The 14,448-nt window shown below is 42.2% G+C and overlaps 1 protein-coding gene across 5 annotated transcripts in view; it reads left to right on the top strand.

Moving 5' to 3' along the window:
- WDFY3 (WD repeat and FYVE domain containing 3) overlaps positions 1 to 14,448 on the top strand; it is a 180,353-nt gene that overhangs the window by 69,613 nt on the left and 96,292 nt on the right. For all 5 annotated transcript variants that reach the window (XM_074905929.1, XM_074905926.1, XM_074905927.1 and 2 more), the window contains exons 5-9: positions 2,629 to 2,738; positions 3,746 to 3,907; positions 5,298 to 5,490; positions 8,878 to 9,064; positions 11,658 to 11,824. In XM_074905929.1, coding sequence (XP_074762030.1) covers positions 2,629 to 2,738; positions 3,746 to 3,907; positions 5,298 to 5,490; positions 8,878 to 9,064; positions 11,658 to 11,824 — 819 coding nt within the window. The remainder of the gene's footprint in view (positions 1 to 2,628; positions 2,739 to 3,745; positions 3,908 to 5,297; positions 5,491 to 8,877; positions 9,065 to 11,657; positions 11,825 to 14,448) is intronic.

Below are 14,448 nucleotides of genomic sequence, written 5' to 3'. Positions count from 1 at the left end.
GTGAGGCACTGTGGAAACAGCGCGTGCTTTAGATGTGCTTGGCACTCAGAATTTAGGAAAGAGGCTTTTTCTGGGAATTCTGGCATTTTGCGTGTGCCTCTAGCGTAGGATCTGTGGCTGTGGCAAGGCTGCTGTGCTTTCTAAGATGGTCTGCTTGTACACCCAACCAGCCAGCCAGTGGTTTTGGAAGGCGAAAGTGCCCGCCGGGTACTTCAGGTCAGCATGCTGGGGAGTTGTGGCGTGTCTGCCTTTGTGTGACTTTTAAAGATTGCCTTACCTTTCAGCTTGGTATTTCAAGCTTTGTTTTTTCTCGGTCAGTCTCATGCAGGGATTTGGTAGGTGCTTCTCCTTACTTCAGCACCAGAATTGGAAAAGCCAGTCATTTGTACAAAAACCTGTTACGGGAGTCAGGCTGCAAAACAAACCATGGTAAAATAGCCATTGCAGAAATGAACCAAATCCAGGTTTTGACCTTAAATATCTCTTTCTTTATATTTTTTCTAGGATTATGGCTATAAAAGTGTTTCTGGGCTTTAGAGAAAAATACATCCTCTTTGCACTGGAAAGGAAGGAAGCAGACACCAGCATGGGTGACATGCAATCCATGGGTGACCAGTGAGATATCAAATAGACCTTTTTCAGTGTGAGAGAAAATCGTAGAATAGGAGAGGTCTCCTGTCTGACCTCCTGCTTGCAGCCAAACCAGCTGTGAGATGCAACCAGGTTGCGCAGGGCTTGATCTGTCTTGAAGACAGTTGTTGTGTCTGGAAGACCTCCAAGTCTGGAGACAGCACAGCCCCTCTGGGCCCCATTTCAGTGCACCTCTGTCCTTAGGGTGGGAGGAAATTTCTCCATATATGCAGTCTGAACCTCTCTTGATTTAAGCCTGTTGTCTCTCGTCCTCCCACCATGCCGTGCTGCAAATTGCCCAGCGATAGCTCCCCCCACCGCGGGCGCTGAGGCTGCTCTTGGGTGCCCCTCAGGCTGTGCCCTCTCCCAGCTGAGCAAGTCCTGGTTCCTCAGCCTCTCACAGGGTTGCTGCTCCAACCCCCAAACATCTTGGTGGTCCTCAGCTGAATTCCCGGGCAGGGGGCGAGTCCCCGGGATCCCTGGGGGGGTTGAAGAGTCGGGCTGAGCCAGCGCTGAGGGATCTGGGGGAGTTGGGAACGGTCAGGGGGAGGGTCATGGTTGGGCTGGAGGAGCTTCAAGGGCTTTTCCAACCCAGATGGTTCTGTGATTCCTGTTGATAATTGTCCTCCTTGTATTTCATTGGGACTGAAACTGGATGTAGCATTCCATGTGTGATCTAACGACTGTTAGGCAGAAGGGGGGCAATCGCTTCATCTGTCAGCTGTCTTCCTGTTGATAAAAGTGTTTTTTGACTTCTGTTACGTGGATTCACCAGTGGCTGATGGCTTTGGCTCTGTATGGTGGTAGTATCTCTTGGGAAAAGTCAATGGTAGGAGTGTAAAGCAAACAACCATAGACATCTTCTAGAATCATCTACTTTGCAGGTTTACTAGTCCAGCTCTGCTTACAGGCTGGTGCTCCAGAAAATTATCTTGTCAGTGTAGTCAGGGCTAGCAGTTTGATTAATGCTTTGCCATATAAAATGTGTTTGCTTTCGAACAAACTTTCACAGGTATGTGCTGGGGAATCTTGACAGCAGATGAAGCAAACAAACCAAGATTGGATTTTTCTTCAGTTGCTGATTTATTCCTCCATTAGTTCCTTTTTTAAGCAGTATTAGGCACATTCCTTTTCTGTCCTAGTTGACACTAAAAGCACTGAAGATGGCTGATATGCAGTTATTAATGAAAAATGATTATGGATTTCCCTTAAGGGTAATGGGCAGTCATCATGACTGGCATTATAGGTTTCTTAACATAAGTGTGTATTCAGACAGCAGTGAAATAGGATTGCATTTTCTGTTGATTTATTTATTGAGGCGGATAACTTGTTTACTAGGCTGAATGTTTATCTTTGGCTCTGACTGATACACAAGAGCTTCTGATCCCAGAAGTGGTTCCTGGATCGTAAGAATTAGCCATAAGTCGTTAGCATTTCCAAAAAATGTAGGATGGGGATGTAGTGGTTGCTGATTTGAGTCTTAATTTTACTTTTTGTTCCTGTTTTTTATTCCTTCTGTCTTTCTGCACCTCTCCTTCCCTCCAATCTTTTTCCATTATCCTCTCTACTGTTGCAGTGTGCAGTGTTTTGGGTTTTTTTAATAAATTGAATATCAGCTTTTCCCACCGAGAGCATTAAGTGATGGTGTCTTCATGTCTCTGGAGAAGAGTATGTTGTATTTGAATAAAGCAAAAATACTCAAGCAAAAGTTGCTGCATGTTACTGAAGTCTGTGTGCTGGTTCAAAGGATGATGCATGACCTAAAAACGTACTTTTTGCAGCCTTGCTAGTGTTAAAGCTGAGTACGTGTGGAAGACTGGAATTTGTGTCTGGGGAGCATAGGCCTAATCCTGGTCCTTTTTTGCAAGTGGTGCTGCAGAGGTGAATTCATGCTCAGCGCTCGGGACTGCTGAGAGGACGTGTTCCCTTCTGCAGACTATCGGACTGAATTCTTAGTGCTTTTTTTTTTTAATTGCCCCCCCCTCCTCCCCCCTACAGAGGCTGCAAGTCGTGCCATAGTCCAGTTTCTGGAGGTCAATCAAAGTGAAGAAGCCAGCAGAGGTTGGATGCTGCTCACCACAATCAATTTACTAGCTTCATCAGGACAGGTCAGTCTTTAACAGCAAGACTAAAAATACATTGTGGGGTGGGAGAGACAAAAGCAATAAAATAATGAACGGCATGAATGTTTACTAAAGGATGTTGTAACTATATTCTGCTTTATATGTTAAGGTCCTTTTTTTTGTTATACTGCCACAGAACTTCTGCTTTAGCTCCTTGTGGTTTCAGCCGCCTAAAACAAAAATCATTGTTTTGTAACTTTAATTTGTAGTGTTCTTTTGAATTACACACGCAAATTTTACTGTTCCCCAAAGGCCTGTCTCGCATGCTGCTGCTCAGTGCCCTGGGAGATGCATGTCATGTGGAGCGCCTAAATCACTCGGGCTCTGAACTTCAGCTCCCCGTTCAAGGAGGGCAACAGCAGCTGCAGTGATGAGCGGGTGGTATCGGGAATCTTTACTGCCTCTGCTTTTGGTGCTGCCCTCCATCAGAGAGCTGAGCTCTGGACAGTTGCGTGGTTTGCTCTTTTTGCTCTAATCTGCCTTTGGAATTCAGCACGTCATCTTCTCCGAGTTTAGTATGTCACCACTCTCCACCCAGTTTGCCTTTTCTTCCCACTGATGCTTTCATGTTTTTACTACCTTTCTCCTCATGCCTGCTTGTACCTTCTTGCCAAGTGAGAGCATAAATTGAAAAGCCCTCTTCGCACTCCCGTTGCTACTGCTCCAAAGAATAGATAGCTAATGAGGGCTTGGCTGAAGGTCTTGTAATTAACTTGTAAGCTCTTGGCAGAGACTGTCAGTTTTTGTTTCTGTCCCGTGCAGCGACTGCTCTGAACTGTGGCTGTTAAAAGCTGTTGTCATGTAAATAAATTATGATCCCATTTTTAAGGCTACTGTTTAGGTAGGCGTTCAAGAATAGATGGTGAATCTGTGCTGCTGTGTGGACACCTCACCAAGAACCAGCATTTGAGTCAACTGCATTATAGGAGCGTGACTTTTTGCATGTAGTAATATGCTGAACTGTTTTTTTGCTTTGTTTTCTTTTTCCTCAGAAAACTGTGGACTGCATGACTACAATGTCGGTGCCTTCCACACTTGTTAAATGTCTGTATCTGTTTTTTGACCTTCCACACGTACCTGAGGTAGTTGGAGGAGCACAGAATGAACTACCTCTTGCAGAGCGCCGAGCGCTGCTACAGAAAGTCTTTGTACAGGTAAGAAAGGGAAAGCAGGTCATGGAATTCCAGAGGAATGTCAGAAAAGTCCAGAAACTTCTCACTTGAACCAGGTTTTGCTCTTTCTTGATTCTTCACCAATGGCTGGCTCAGAGTAAGGTGGATTGTTTGGCAAGCACAGTTGAGGTTAAATTTTCACTCTCCCTGTGGTTTTTGTCCTTGGCAAATATCTCCTTCCCAGAAATGCAGGCAGCTGCTCCATGCAGCTGCTTAAAAGGAGCAACATGTTTACCGTTACTCTGTTTTAATCTAACTGGTCCTAGTCTTTGGTATCTTTGACCATTACTGATTCAAGTAGACATAGTAAAAACCATTAGTATTGATAATAATCTATGAGTTAATTTAGCATACGCTATTTTCTCTTTAATTATGGAAATAAACCATGAATATGGAAACAATTTAAATATGGGAACCGTCTGAGCTTGCAGTTACTATTACAGTAACCCAGAATCCTCCAGAATTCCCTTGGAGGCCAAGGACTCCAACTGACTCGCTCCTGCTTTTTGGAGTTTCAGTTGGAGATCTTGCAAAGAAATTCCCATACGTTCTCCTGATGCAGCTTTTAGAAGGAGCTGACAGTTACTGTTAGAAAGGGGTCGGTGGTCATACTGCCAGTTTCCATGTGCAAATTGGATGCATCTCTGTGTAGGGTTATTGTAGCCATGTGTGCAAAGCCATGTTGGCCTAGCAGCCATCACATCCTTCAGGGATTTGAATGCAGTGCTAAGATTTGTAAGTATAACATTTGAGAGGCATTTTGGTACCTGCCCCACAGAAATAAGATTAACCTTATTCCCACAATTAGCCCCAGTGTCTGCCCAGTAACAGTCACTATATGAGAACATACCCATTTGCCTTTTTTTTTTTTTTTTTTTTTTTTAAATCTCAGTACTACTGGCTGTCTTCCAGAGCAGAAATCATGATGTGTTCTGAGCTGTGTTTTAGAAATTGCTTTGCTGTGTTTCAGTCAGCAGAGTTAATAAATGACCAGTGTTACCACATGGGTCCTCCCCAATGTACTACTCTGCTGCAGCATTTAGACCTGTAAATTAGGTAACTAGCAGATTCTTCAGGAATGGAATAACCTGGTATCCATACAAGTATCTGTGTCAGCCTGAGAGAATTAAACTCTGCTGCTCATCTTTTGCTAGTCACTTCAAACTGAACTGGGACTTGAAATAACCATGTGTTGAACAACTTTATCTTCAAATTACAGAAACAATCCACAAAGGGAAAACAGCGTGTTACTTTTTTTTTTTTTTTAAATTTATATGCTAAATGCAAGACTGTTTTGCCTTTTACTAAGTCTAGGCAAAAATAGCAACGATCAGGGTATTAACGCTAGATGTTTAATGACTTATTATTTCAGATCTTAGTAAAATTGTGCAGTTTTGTGTCCCCGGCGGAGGAACTGGCTCAAAAGGATGATCTCCAGCTTCTATTCAGTGCAATAACCTCATGGTGCCCTCCCTATAATCTGCCTTGGAGGAAGAGTGCAGGGGAAGTACTAATGACCATATCGCGTCATGGCCTTAGTGTCAATGTAGTCAAATACATTCATGGTACGTGTCTTTATCCAATATTATTTATTGGGTTTTTTCTGTTCTTCTTTCATAGTTTTCTTAGTTAGGAAATAGGAATGAAAATAATAGATCAGGGAAAGCTTCAAGTCTGGCTTTTTTTGTTTGGACGTGAATGTGTCTACATACAGGTAAAACTTAAGAGCGCTTGTGTTTTGTCCTGAGTCTGCCTCATCCATGTTTCAGTTTAGATTGGAGGATAGAGTATGTCACGTGTTTTGGTGTACAGTTTCTGATGAGCAAAAGGAAAGGCTTTTGGCAACTTCAGTAACTGCCTCTATTGAAAAATATTCACTGGGAACATGCAGAAGTTTGTCTTTTTTGCTGTGAGCATTAATTCTTCACGGCATTTAGTTTTCAGTTCTGCGTTTAAGTTGGCCCCTTGTAGAATTGCGAGGCAAGCTAGCAGTGCCCTGTTGGCAGCTGCTTGTCTGCGTACTGCTCAAGCTGACAATAAAAGTCTAGAGCCATCCGAGGAAGCTGCAGGAAGAGAAGCCATCTCCGTGTGTTCTGCTGATGTGGTTTGAGCTGTTAGAAGCCCATGAAAGCAGCTTCCCTGTAGTAAGTAGTGGTGCATTACACAAACCAGGGAGAGTTAGTTTAGATGTGCTGAGAGAAGATTCTTTCTCCCTGCCATCTTTATGGGGCTGAGTCTCTGGAGCCAAGGCCCCAGCGCCAGGCCCCGAGGGAATGGCCTCAAGCTGCCCAGGGCAGGGTCAGGCTGGCTCTGAGGAAGGATTTCTGTGCAGAAGGGGCTGTTGGGCGTTGGAATGGGCTGCCCAGGGCAGGGGGGAGTCCCCGGGATCCCTGGAGGGGTTGAAGAGTCGGGCTGAGCCAGCGCTGAGGGATCTGGGGGAGTTGGGAACGGTCAGGGGGAGGGTCATGGTGGGGCTGGAGGAGCTGCAAGGGCTTTTCCGACCCAGATGGTTCTGGGATTCTGTGATCTTGTTTTTGTGGGAAGAGGCTGGGTGAGACTGTTACACCCACCACTGATTTGCCGTGTGCTCTCCATTCCCCAGGACACTGGGGGTGGCATAGCACTGGAAATACTCGAGGGGCCATGGTGTGTGGGCACAGAAGCAAATATTTGAGTGCAAACCTGCAGGTGCTGAGCGATGGGACAGCTGACTGCCTTCCTTCCCCGTGGTCCGGCCCAGCTTCCCTGCGGGGTCCCCAACCCAAGGATGTTGTCTCTAGGGCCTGGCCCAGGGAGACTCCCCTGCACTTGGCTGAGACCCACACCTGTGCCCGAAGGAGCCCGTCTCTCAGTACTGGTACTCCTCGAAAGCTGAGAGCCTGTGTCACAACCAAGTGCAGAGATTTTGGGATGCTGCTGGATGAGTTTGCAGCCCCTGCTTTTTTCCTGTTGTCTGAGTGAGTAGATTGCAGACTGTTCATCCAGCTTGTGTTTCTTCTGCTGGGCCCTTGGTTTCCCCCACCTTGCCACTGAGCTTACAGATTGCAGGTTTTGTGCATCCTGAAGGCCAAAACAAAATCATCTCATGGGCTTAATCCAGCCTGCGAGCCACCACATGACTGAAGCAGCCAGAATCATTCCATTTTCTCTCCTGTCCTTTTTTGAGACAAATAGCATCCTGACTGTTGCAGGCATGGCAACTGTAGCATACAGGGGTATTTCTGTAGCTGGTCATGGATTTTGATAGCTAATATAGGTAGTACTTTGTTCACTGTGCAACTTTACAGGGACTGGTTACAGTCTGCTTGGCAAGGGCAGCTGCCAAGGTAGTTTATGACAAAAAATTTGTGAGAGGAAAGCAAGATGAGAACCAGTGTTGGAGAGGTTATTACGTGCCTGAGAGCAGCTTTGCATATGAAATACTCACGTTGCATTAAAACTGCATGGGTGTTCAGTTATATAGGATTTGAGGTAGGAAATTCGGTACAATATATGTTTCTAATATTACATTTAGGGCTTTTAGACTGAAGGACCACATAAAAGAATTTGTAATTTCTAAACTGAAACAACTGCTGAAGCGAACTAACATCGTTATTGTACATTTTAGCAATGTACACCTACTGGGAAAAAAAGAAATCCACAGCTTCCTCGTTCCCTGGAAAGCAAGTAGTTACAAGGCTCCACAAAACCATTTTGAGCTTATGGAATATGTTGCTTTGCTCCCATATACTTCACAGAAAATTTCAGTCTGTGTTTTTTCTTGTGCTAGCAGTGCGTTTCCAGTTCCAGTCAGAAAGATATGACTGTACAGTGTCACTTGAAAAAACAGAATAGTCATCAGTTAAATAGGACTTAAAAGGTGATAGGTATTTTGTGTGCATCTGTAACAGCTTTCTGGTAGGTTCTCGATGAGTGTAGGTGGTGTAATTGTGAAAATGTTATAAAGTGTAACAGAGAACATAGTTGAGTTTTGACTGTGTCACTTGGCATATTGCAGCTACTACCACTATGGCTTCTCTATGGGTTTGGTCCACAAAGGAGTGAGGCTGGTGTATCAAAAGATGTTTTAGGTTCTTTAAAAAGTTAAATAAAATATTTAAACGTTTTCATTCCCTCTTGCTTCTTGATTAAAAAAAAAGAACCTGACATAAGAGATAACAACATCTGTCAAGAGGCTCATCTCATATTCAGGAAAAAAGTTAACATGCTTTAGCATATGCAGAGGAGCATCCTTTATCTCGTGCTTTGATTTGATCTCTGGGAAATTTTGTTCCCAGTCTAGCTAGACAGGTTTGCGCTTGTCTCGTGTATGCTGCGAAGTTAAAATAGCAGATATTTGAAGGGAGCACCTTTAAAACAGGAGTGCAACCTAAAATCTGACTATGGCTTTGGGAAAGCTTTTTGCAGCTGACCGGTGACCTGATGGCATGAGAGAGGTATGTGGAGTGAGAGAAGCTGTCTCTCCTTGATCAGGATTTATTGGGCAAGCAAATACGCCAGCCATAGAAATGCTAACCAGAGTAGCGATAATATGACGTCGTGTAAAGGCTTATGTGTAGGGTTTCACCTAGCATCAGTAACAGTTTAAGTCGGTGCTTTGTATAACTTTGTGTTTTAAAAGAAAAAGGTGTTTTAGAATTATTTACAGTTGCTGCATTTGTCTTTTTATTCCGCTGATTTATGAGGTCAAACTTTTTACGTGAAAAAACAATATTTGTCTACAGTCTTCTCCTTACAAGAGTAAAGATTACAAAAGGGAGGAAGGGGTTGGCAAAAAGGAATTAGGGTTGAGGTCCAAAGCCTACTTTTCTTCAAGTGCTCTGTGATCTTCAGTGTGATAAGAGGTAGTTAAATAACACTTACCTGGTTGCTATGGTTCTTGTACTAGTTATGCTTCTTGCCATGATTAATGTCAGTAAAATCCTAAATTTCTTAATTGCAATTCTTTTCAGAAAAGGAATGTTTGTCCACGTGTGTTCAGAACATGCAGCAGTCTGATGACCTTTCTCCCCTAGAAATAGTTGAGATGTTTGCTGGACTTTCTTGTTTTCTCAAAGACTCCAGTGATGTATCCCAGACGTTGTTGGATGATTTTAGGATATGGCAAGGATACAACTTCCTCTGTGACCTCCTCCTCAGGTATGCAGAAGTGCTTGAAGGAACGCAGACAGATCACTGCGACATTTTTCTGAAAAGATCTTTTAATAAAGAATAGATTTGAACAAATAAGTGATTATTGGTGGTTATGAAATGAAGGTATTAGGACCAAAACATGAAATTACATGCTTCTCTCCCTTTATGAAACTACATCGTTTAACTTTCTATTCATTGGTACTGGTTTATTACTAAATGTTTCTGTATCTGCTAAGAAAGCAGATTCCTAAAAACAACCATTACAAAAAATTTAGAAAGAATTCGGAAAATAGAATTTTGGCTGATTTGAGGGTTTGGTTTGGTAATGAAAACATCTGCTCAAGCAAAACTTGGGTGTATGATCCATCCATGTTTATATTTCCTTCGGTGAAAGAAACTTCAGTTTTCTTTCTCAGTCAGCAAATCAGTGTCTGCTGCATTATTTGTGTAAAATTTGTGGTCAGTCTGTCTTGCTTTGTTTGGATATGAAGTTCTGAAGAACCATGCTTAGCTGTTGAAATATGTATGTGTTTTACAAATCCATGACAAACTGGGGAATTTTGTCTCATGAGTGTACACCTCATGAAGTATACTCAGGTCAAAGACTCTCAGAAACAAGTGCTGTCATGGCCATTAACGAGAAGTGTTAATGTTGTTGCCTCCCTCTTTCAAGCCATTCATTTTGGATGCTAGGATGCTAGGTTTTGGCACCCAAATATTTGAAATAAATTTTCTACTACATGGTATGTTTTGGGGTTTTTTGTTTGGTTGGTTCTTTTAAATGAATGCCAGACATAGACACAGCACTTGAAATTCTTAATCACAGTTAAAATTATTCATAATTATCTTCGGTGTCACAAAAGCTGAAATGTGTTAAGGAATTGTTACTGTTCTTGTAGTGTAAATGATGGTTTTGAGTATATTTACTAACGCATTCATTCAGAGCCAACCCATTCAAACCCAGCAGTTTTCCAGAAACTGTGGTATTTGAGGGGAACATGCTGTCACCGTGATTTCATTTCCAGGTACAAAAATGATCCCTTGTAGATCAAGTGTTTTAAATAAACTCTCTTCTGAGCTTGCTCATCCTTTAAATCAGAGAGTGGGGGAACCCTGCCAGAGGTATAGGAAGACTAGAGGTTTGCATGTCGGATTGGAGAATGAGAGCACCTGGGTTCTTGAGTTGGCATCAGTAAAGGTTAAAAGTGTACATTATCCTGACTTCTTCCCGGTGTGGCTCTAGAAAATGTGCTAAGATTCTTGCAGAAACGCCCGGGATAAGGTGAACAGTGCACATCAGTTTGTGGTGTGTGTGTTAGCGATTGTGGAGGAGATGTAAGGTGGCTCAAAATACAGCTGTTGTTTTGATGGCCTTGCTGTTTCTTGTAAGATTTAGTTTACTTGATCTTCAAATCAAAACATAGTTTCTTTCAAAAAAATTATCGTCTTGGACAAGCCTGTGTATTGGTCAGTGATGAACAACAGTAACGTGTTTTTCCTGGAAATATTTTGGCTCACACCTACAGAGCTCTGTGGCACTACTGTGAAGAGGACTGTCCTGTGGGGGTATGAAATCTGAACAGTGCATGTCAGGCTGCAGAGAAGAAAGGCTTTGGAGCCGGTAATGCAGATGGGTGTGTGGCGAAGGTGACTTAACTAATTGCAGGAGGTCCGTGAGGACCAAAGTGTGTAATTTCATCTCGATGACTTGAAAGGGTAGGGTGTGTGGAGGGTGAGTAGAATGGCAGTAGGTGAGCTGAGTGCTTCTGTAACGGCTGTGTGAAGGAGTTCAGCCACATGGCTGACTGAGGAGGGGATGGAGGATGCAGAACGAGCTGCCTCTGAGGGCTCCCCCGGTCACTTCTCTGCAAGAAGAACAATACAGCTTGCGTTGTGTGAGCGAGTAGGCCATTGTGGTCCCCAGCTTCCTCCCGAGATCTATAGAGACTGTAGGCTTAGAAAGTAATTAAAAGTGGTTTAGTTCTTGGTGAGGTAGAAGGGAAATGAGGATTGTTCTGGGGTTCAGAGTCAGTTTTTAGGGTTTGATCTGATGGTGTGTCGCTGGCAGGGAACAATGGTTGGAATGGAATGTTGGAATTTCCATCCTCTTGCATTCAGAGGTCTGTAGTTGTAATGAGGATCCTTCATCCTGTGCTTCTAAGTGTTAAACTTCTACTAAGATACCATTTCATTAGCATATTAACTCTCAAAGTGGCAGATATAATCCAGCAAGTTAATTATGGATTTATTTAATGCCAAACTGTATAGGTATTTTCCTATCCAATAACTTCATGTCTGTAAGAGGATTTCAAAAGTAATTTTCGTGTCTGTGCTGCTTTTCAGCAGACTGAGTTCAAAGAAAGATTTATGAGGTGAAGTTCTATGGCAAATAAATGGATGCTCTCATAAATCCAATAATGTTTGACTGACTTAATGGTATGAAATATCAACAGAGAACATATAAAATACTTTGGGAACAGGGCAGTAGAATTGTGGCCTCTAAATTAATAGAATAAAATGGAAGAGATATCTTATTATTAAAGTGACTTGATTTGAAGTAAGCTGGGGCTGCTAACTTGATCTGTTGTCTTTTCTTTAGATTAGAACAGGCAAAAGAGGCTGAATCTAAGGATGCTTTGAAGGACTTAGTTAATTTGATAACTTCCTTAACAACATACGGTGTCAATGAATTAAAGCCAGCTGGTGTTACCACCGGAGTACCTTTCCTACTGCCTGGATTTGCAGTCCCACAGCCTGCAGGCAAAGGTGAGTCTGCATTCTTTCTCCCTCTGCTTGGTTTGTTTTAAATGTAAACAACAAAATACAGAGAAGCTGTATACTACACAAACCATTTACAGCGGGGCCTAGGTTCTTTTACTAAGACTGTAAGAACTTAGTTCTGTTGATCTCAGGGTTTCTATTTTGGCGTTGGTAACCAAAGAAGAAAGTTCAGGGCTTTTGTCTTTGAGGACTAAAGGCTGAATCTAAGCTCGCTCTCTGCAAAGCTGACAGTTTCTACGTGGACACTTTAAGAGATTGTCGTAATGGAGAGATGCACTGATTTGACTCTGTGGTGTTTTAAGCTGCTCTTACTAAACTGATATGAAAAGCTGATGTGCTGTTTCGATTTTTTTTTTGTTTTGTTTTTGGTTTTTTTGGTCTCCAAATTTGCTTTCTGTTGGCTTTTGTCAGCTTGGGCAAGTGTAACTTGTAAGCTGAAACCTCTTGTTTCATCACCAGTGTTCAAGGAGTGGTGAAATCTGTGGTGTGTTTGCAACCACAGTCAATTATGATATGGAGATAAGGTTGAGGAAGTCTGAGGGGAGAAAGTGTTTTATAAAAACCCCCTTATTTTTCTCATCCTGTGTGTAAACTTAAATTTCAGGTAAGTCTTGTATGTAACTAAGGAGTTTGGAATTTAATAGTAACCATGGAGCTAGTTTGGTACTTGGGCATTTTATGGTATTTAGGAATACCAGGGATACAAGAAAAATTTTTGTGATAGGGATAGATTTGTAGGCTAATGGATTTACTTTCCCTGTTTCTCTTGTATTATCTAGGTTCCTTGGACAATGACTTCCTTTTTCTGGTATTGAGAGAGTTCATTGTTCATGGGAATTGTTTTCCCTTTGCACTAAATTGAGAAAGAAGGTGATAGTCACACTCGGAGCTTAATTTCTCCATGTTTTGATAATAGGAATTTTTGCTTACAATAGCATGAGAGAACCATGGCCTATTGCAATCTCCAGACTAATTTTTTAATTAATTTTCTGGTACTTGTCATGATATCTCTCAGTTTCTTTTACCTGCTTTTCATTACGTTGGCAAGTTGTCTTTTTCCGAAGACCATATTAGCTCGTTTTCTTATTTGCTTCTATTTAAATCCCTATTAGTTATTGAACTCTGAAGAGCTGGTTAAGATTTGGTTTCTTCAGGAGTCCTCGTAATAATCAAAGACTAATCTGCTTGATTGCCTGGAGCAACTGTTGATACTAAATTAGAATATAAATCTGTCACTACCTATGTTCCTGTCACATTTAATAAACTCTAAATCCCCTTTTCAACATTTTTCATTGTAAAGAAAGCATGTAAAAAAATGTCCTTTCAGAAACAAGTGAGTGTGATTTACAGTGTAACAGTAATATTCCTCCAGTATGTGAAATTGTTCTATGTTAGTTTTCAAGGAAGTTTCCTGTTGCCTTCTGGAGAAATACTGGCAGGGAAGATAGCGAGGCTGGACATGAAGATATAATTAAATTTACTTCTAAATTCGGCAACTTAGTTTATAAACAACGAAGAGAATAGCATTCCACAGAACGTGTGTGATAAATCAGGATTCTTTGTTTATGAAAGGGTTTGTAAGTCAGGTTAATGATTTGCTTACAGCTTGGTTGAAAATAAGATTTTATTGTTAGAGCATCCGAAACACTTTGTTCAGAATGTGTTACAAGTTCTCACTCTTGATTGTTTATTTTTTTTACATTGTTTTTAGCATTAGTTGTTTTCTGTATCATGGGATTTACCCGCTGTGTACTGTTCCTACAGAAGGTTAAAAAGTTGGCTTTGAGGCATCTTTTTAGTAGAATAATCTCTACCCATAGAAAATTCCGAGGGCCACAGGGAGCACTCATAAATGGTGCATTCTTTGGCTAAATGAATTAGATTTTATACAACTCAAAGGTACTTATTAGAAGAAGTTTGACCGAGCTTTTAAAGACGCGAGGCCTTTGTGTGTTAATATGATAGTTACCTTACGCTCTACAACTATTTCCCTTTGTTTTAATTCCCTAATCGTTAACAGTACGGGACTTTTCCAAAGCTTTCTTATTCCCAGTCCTGAATACCAAAGCCAGGCCCGTGCCTCCTTCCGATAGCGGTGTGGTCGCTCACAGCAGTTCATCCAGGCCCGAGAAGGAGCAGCCTCTCCATGGAAGGCAGGCAGCTGCTGCCCTTAGGCTGGCCTGTGCAGTTTCTCTACACATAGCTGTCATCTTCTGGCAGGCGAGCGCCAAAGAGGGGAAGCAAGAGGATAATTTGGAGGCCACGCATGTTGTCTGGCTTTGAACCCGTCTTGACGGGGATTTGTTTGCTTATTGCTCTGATGAGTGAGGGGATACAGATGGCTGTTACTCTAAACTTAGCCTGCCAAATGCTTGCAGAGTTGCGTTCTGCATTACGGAATACAGACTGTTGCTGTAATGAGCTTTCTTGTGGCCTGGCTAGATGACAGGCAGGCTTTGGTTTGTCTCTAGAGCTGCATCCCCTTGCATGCTTTAAGAATAGGTCAGCTTACCTACCTGTTTTAAAGAAATGATCCTTCATTTAGCTGCCTGTGTAAACACCTTCAAAGATGACGATGCCATCTTCATGACCAGTAGATTGTAGGATTT

Source organism: Athene noctua, chromosome 4 (genome assembly GCF_965140245.1).
Source record: "Athene noctua chromosome 4, bAthNoc1.hap1.1, whole genome shotgun sequence".
In the NCBI taxonomy this organism is placed as follows: Eukaryota; Metazoa; Chordata; class Aves; order Strigiformes; family Strigidae; genus Athene; species Athene noctua.
The sequence above is the reverse complement of the archived record's forward strand: the minus strand, read 5'-3'. Positions and strand labels throughout refer to the sequence as shown.